Source organism: Tupaia chinensis, unplaced genomic scaffold (genome assembly GCF_000334495.1).
Source record: "Tupaia chinensis unplaced genomic scaffold, TupChi_1.0 Scaffold143624_1, whole genome shotgun sequence".
In the NCBI taxonomy this organism is placed as follows: Eukaryota; Metazoa; Chordata; class Mammalia; order Scandentia; family Tupaiidae; genus Tupaia; species Tupaia belangeri.
The window spans coordinates 838,621-844,022 of record NW_006203472.1 but is presented as its reverse complement, the minus strand read 5'-3'; the positions used below and the strand labels follow the sequence as shown (position 1 = coordinate 844,022).

Here is a 5,402-nt window from a genome sequence, read left to right as displayed (position 1 = left end):
CAAGGACGGCTCTGTCCGGGTTCGGCTGGTCCCCTCGCCCCATACCTGGGGACGGTGCGGGGGCAGCGGGTGAGGCGCGGGGCGGGGCGGGCGGGGGCCACAGGAGCTGGGGAGCGGGGCGCACCGTGATGTGGTGCCGCGGTGCCAGCAGTGTGCCGGGCGGGAAGCGGTACATGCACACCGGGAAGTCGCGCACCAGCTGCTGCAGCATGAAGTCGCTCAGGTCGGCGGTGTCCTCCAGAGACTGGTTGAAGACGCGCACAAACTTCCCGCGGCAGCTCACGGCCACGATCTTCAGGGAGTAGCTGGTGGGCCTGGGGCCGGGAGGTGTGAGAAGCGCTGCTCAAAGAAGCCTGGCCCTGCTGACCCGCCGGTTCCGTCCGCGTTTTGCAAGGACAGCAGCTACTACTTTGGTGGTTCGCTGACAGCTGGGGTCTCCCCTCACCTCGGCCAGGGGTCCGGACAATGGTGAGCGAGATCTGCACGGGGCTCAGGTTCCAGGGCCGTCTCACCAGGCCAGTCTGAGGTTTTCTGGAAACCTGGTGGAGAGAAACCCTTTGGGGAGAAGGACCCCGTATGGAGCGTCCCATCCGGATGTCCCCTGCCAGGTCAAACCAGCCTGAATCTGAGAGTCTGGGAGAGGAGCAGTGCCGGGGTCAGATTCAAGGCCGCAGGGCTGGCTGGCCCCTGGGTGCTAAAGGTGCAGTGTGCAGGGTGGGTATCAGTACCTGGCTCGGGCCCTCGGATCACAGAGCCCCGCCCCACTCCACCTTCTGGCTCCGAGTCTCCACTGAAGTTCTTCAGGGTCTGGATCTGCTCTGAAGAGGCGTGATCTGGCTGTTGGGGTGGGTCCCCGGTCACCTGCACTAGAGAACTCAGGGCCAGCTGGCAGCTGCTGGAGTCTGAGTCTGTGCTGCCGGATCTGCTGGTGCCCACCCAGGTCAAGGAGCTCCACTCCACGCTCTTGAGACGACCCGTCACACGGTCCCGGTGGGACTCTGAGCTACTCGCGTCCAGCGGGAGGGACGGCCAGCGCCGGGTCTGCCTGTGGGCCATGTTTTGTCGGTTATGGCTCTGGCTCTGCACACTAGCCCTGTCCTGGTACCTGTCACCCAGGCCCAGCCCATGGCAGGACAGTGATGGTCCCAGAGCCACTTCCCTTCGTCCCCAACCCATTCTACAACTCAGAGAACTGAAGCTTGGAGACTTTAAGTGACTTGTCCAGAGATACTAATAAACCCAGACCTCGGGCCTGGTCACATCTGCCGAGTTGGCCTCTCCTCCACTGGCCCCTGAGGGGGCCCTAGGGGGTCCCAGTGCCATTACTTTTGATCCGAGTTAGAGTGGATGCTCGTGAAGAGGTTGGGGTATCGGTGGGCGATGCTATTCCAGTCCACGTCCTCCAGTCGGAAGCCCTGGTCCAGGAAGCATCAGGTATGTGACCCTTCCCTCCTGCAGGCCTCCAGAACCCAGGTCACACTCTGGGAGGCCTTGCTCACCTCCCCACCAACAGGGGTCTGATCACTCTCAGAGAGCTCACAGGAGTCCATCAGTGTCTCTGCTGTCACCACCTGCAAAAGGGGACTGAAGCCAGTGGGCAAGGGCTCCCCCGCACCCCCCCAGCATTCTCCTTTTTAACCTAAGCAGTGCTCCAGATTAAGTGGGAAGGAGCACAGGCCACATGCTAGAGTCCCCCCACACACATACCCAGGGCCCTGGCTGTCCGGGGGAAGTTCAAGGGGGCCTGGGGGGAATGGTGAGCAGGCCCGGAGGGGAGGGCAGGCATGCTCACCTCCACACTGCCAGTCTGAGATCTCAGAACGCGGCCTACCCAGGACGAGCGGGCCAGCTGCAGGAGGCAAGATTTCTGGAAGGTCTGCAGCTCAGCCTGCAGCTGCTGCAACGTGCTGGTGGTAAGCCGCAGTTGCTCCTCAAGGTGCTGCTTCTCCTGCTCCGGGACAGTGTGTGGGTGTCTGGACCCATCCGCAGCCAGCCCCGTCCTTGCTCCCCTGGCCCACTAGGAACCTGCCAGCCTTCCGGTCACTCCCGCCTCACCAGCTGGGCTTGTTCCTTTTGCTCTTTCAGCTCCAGGGTCAGCTTCTGGATCTGGCTCTGCAGAAACTTTTCTTGATTGCGGGAGCTCCTAGGAAGAGGGACAGGCATGGGTTCCAAGGTCAGTCGGCAGCCAAGCAAGGGAGAAGGAGGGGTTCCACTGCCCTCCCAGCCCCATGGGCACGCCAGGCCAGGGCAGGTCAGGCTCTGATAGGTGTGGGCTGGGGGTCAAAGTTGGGGTCAGCGGTATTGACATGCTGAGGGTTAAGGCTAGGGTTAGGCAGGTGGGTCAGAGTCAAGCAAGGATTAGGACTGGGGGCAAAGGTCAGGGTAAGGGTCAGGCTCTTCTGGGTCTGCGGTGAGGTAGAAACCAAGACGTGAGTCCAGGACAGAGGCTGGGTCAGACTGGGAAGCTTCGCTGCTGACCTCTCGGGGAGAAGCCCTGCCACCTCCTGTAGGATGTGACAGTGCCGGGCGTCCTGGCCATTCTGGACAGCCCACCGCAGTGCCTGGATCTCCAGTTCTCGCTGCCCCCACAGCAGTCGCAGGGTGTGGGGATCCAGGGACTCAGGAGCCAACCTGCAATGTCAGTGCCCCTGCCGTCTGACCAGGCTTGGCCTGCTGCCTGCCAACCTGGAAGGCCGACCACACCTCTATCCCCTCCTTACCGCGTGTTGGTGGAGACACCCATCCGTGTGGAGTGGGGCTTGGTGTTCTGCGGGCATGTGGAAGCCATGGGGTGCAAGGGGGTGCTAGCGCTGAGTGGTGGCTGTTGATCTGTTAGGGACAGGAGAGCCTTCTCCTCAGTGTCTTCAGTGTCCTGGCAAGATGTGGGGGCCATTCTGGATGTTCTTGGGGAGGTGGCGGAGCTGAGTCTTCCCTGAGTCCTGTGAGTGGGCACCTGTGGGGTTCTCCCTGTGTGGCTACACACACACACACACATTGGAGAGTTCCAGACCGCATTATGGCTTACACAGTCCACCCTCTGGGGAGGTCCACACGTGTGTCTACCTCCCAGGACACCAGACTGCTAGTCACGTGGGTGTCCACACCCGTGTGCTTCCCACCAGGCCAGAGGAGCAGAGAATTTCCCAGAGCGTGTCCCAGGTGTGTCCACACATTTCCTACCGTCTGCCCTGAGGTGCCCTTGGCTTGTCTAGAATAAGGGTCCTCAGAGGCACTGGCCCTTTGCCTGTGTCTCTCCAGCCCGAGGAACTAACCCCAACACCTACCTGAGGCCTGAGGCCTGAGCTCCAAGCAGGCCTAGGGAGGAAAGGGTGCTATGCTGTTGCCATGGATACAGGCATCCAGAGGGGAGGGGCTGTTTGTTACCAGGAGCCTCCAAGGAAACCTCAGACCAGAGCCCTGAGTTCTAAGCTATCGCAGCCCAGAGATATGAGAGGCCCCCAGCTACTGCCCAGCTAAGCTAAGCAGGCCCAGGGGACCACAGTGTCCAACACCCCTAATCCTGAGGGGAGTCTTGCACCCCTTCCTAGCCCGACAGTAGCGATCAGTGGGGCATTGCAGCCCTGAGTAAGCCTGGTATGGATGTGGGTGCGTCCTGAGAATGTGGACCACACTGGGCCCTGAACTTACTTTGGGAGTGGGCAAGGGGTGTGGGTAGAGAGGAGGCAGAGAAGAGTGATGGAAAGCCGGGCTGTGCCAAACTAGCCAGCAGTGGTTTCCCCACCCCTCCGATCTCTTTGCCCTCAGTGGATCTCACCCACCTAACCCCTCCAATCCATCTCTATGCCCTCTGGGCCACCACCCTTGGACTGCCCTGGGAACGTGCCCATGACCACAATTATTCTCTCTGGCTCTGCCAGGCTGACCTCCACGGGAGGATTCCGTGGCACCCAGGAAGCAGTCTCCTTGAGAACCTATGTGTGCATGTCTGTGAATCTGGGCTGGCGGATGCTGGGAGTGGTTTGCAAAGTCAAGACCCTCTTGGGCAGTGCTGGCTCTCTGTCTCTCTCTCCACATGGAAGGAACAGGTAAGTTTATAAAAAATGAGGTGCACAGGACCAGCGGTTAGCGTAATGGCTTTGTCGCTGAACTCCCATGTAGCTGACTGCGGTTTGAAGTTTGAGTCCCGGACCTGGTGGCTTAAACTCACACTGGGTACATGTGCGTGTATATACGCCCAAGATCCCGAGAGGAGAAAGGAGGAGAAGGGATTGTGGCGTGGCCATCCCCCATGGGGTGATTTCTTGCTTTCTATCTCTCTGTCTCTCTCTGTCTTTCTGGCAAGCGCACGCACCCTATAGCAAAAAAATAAATAAATTTTAAAAAATGAGGTGCGGGACCAGCAGGTGGTGTGGTGGTTAAGGTGCTGGACACTCCCACATGGCCAACCACGGTTCGAGTCCCGGACCTGGTGACTTATTTTTTTCACTTTCTCTCTCTGTATGTGTATCTCTCTGTTTAAATTGAAATAAATGAATGAATAATAAAATTAAATAAATAATTTTTTTTAAAAAGAAAGTGAGGTGCTAGATCAGACCCACGAGACTCCACCTTCTGAGGAGTCCTGGCTGCTACACTTACAAGAACAGGAGGGATGGGCTGGTGGCAGTGATTAAGGTAGCCAAATCCCACATAGCTGGCTGTGGGGTTAGACTCCCAGCCCAGGGGCTTGAGAAACACAAGTGCGTGTATACATGCCCCCAAATCCTAAAAGGTGGGGGCAATGGAGAAGGATTGAAGCATGGAAGCATGACCAGCCCCCATAAACGGAGGTGATTTCTCACTTTCTTCCGGGAGCACAAACACTCTCTCGCAAAATTATTCAAAAAAAAAAAAAAATGCAGAGGAAGGGACTGAGGAATAGCTTCAGGCCCACTTCACTTTGTTGAGTGCCCACAACTTAGAGGGTACTGAGGCACTGGGGGCAGGAGTGGATAGGGGTAGGAGCCTCAGAGCCCTAAGCCTTTGTCCCAGGCAGCCTCGGGGCAGCCCCTCCCCCACCAGGGCTGCAGCGCCCCGAAGCTCCAGCTCACCAGATCTGCCAAGCCCCCAGGGCGCCTTCTCCCTCTGGCGGGTGGAAGGGCCCGGGCCCTAGAGACCGGCCAGGGAAAGGGCTCCTCGGCCCCTTAAATGCATGGGGGAGATGCGGGATCACAGGCCCGCGCCCTTGTCCTGGGCAGGACCCATCACACTGGAAGGCTGCTGAGGAAGTCGGCCCGGGAGTGGAGCCAGACACCTGCCTCGACCCGCCACCCGCAAACTCCGGCCATAGAGGCTCTTCCGCGTTGTTCTAGGGCTGGGAGCAAGCCGAGACCCGGAATCTGCCCTCCCCTCTGCTCCGTGGGGACCCGCCCACACCTGGGCGCCGCTGGGGGCGGGGCGCG

At 59.4% G+C, this 5,402-nt stretch overlaps 1 protein-coding gene across 1 annotated transcript in view; it reads right to left on the bottom strand.

The window, feature by feature from the left end:
• LMNTD2 (lamin tail domain containing 2) overlaps positions 1-5,402 on the bottom strand; it is an 8,892-nt gene that overhangs the window by 2,475 nt on the left and 1,015 nt on the right. Inside the window, exons 2-10 of the mRNA XM_006164475.3 lie at positions 2,721-2,872; positions 2,479-2,631; positions 2,056-2,143; positions 1,793-1,948; positions 1,500-1,571; positions 1,327-1,415; positions 729-1,045; positions 446-539; positions 125-314 (exon numbers count right to left, since the gene is read on the bottom strand). Coding sequence (XP_006164537.1) covers positions 125-314; positions 446-539; positions 729-1,045; positions 1,327-1,415; positions 1,500-1,571; positions 1,793-1,948; positions 2,056-2,143; positions 2,479-2,631; positions 2,721-2,872 — 1,311 coding nt within the window. The remainder of the gene's footprint in view (positions 1-124; positions 315-445; positions 540-728; positions 1,046-1,326; positions 1,416-1,499; positions 1,572-1,792; positions 1,949-2,055; positions 2,144-2,478; positions 2,632-2,720; positions 2,873-5,402) is intronic.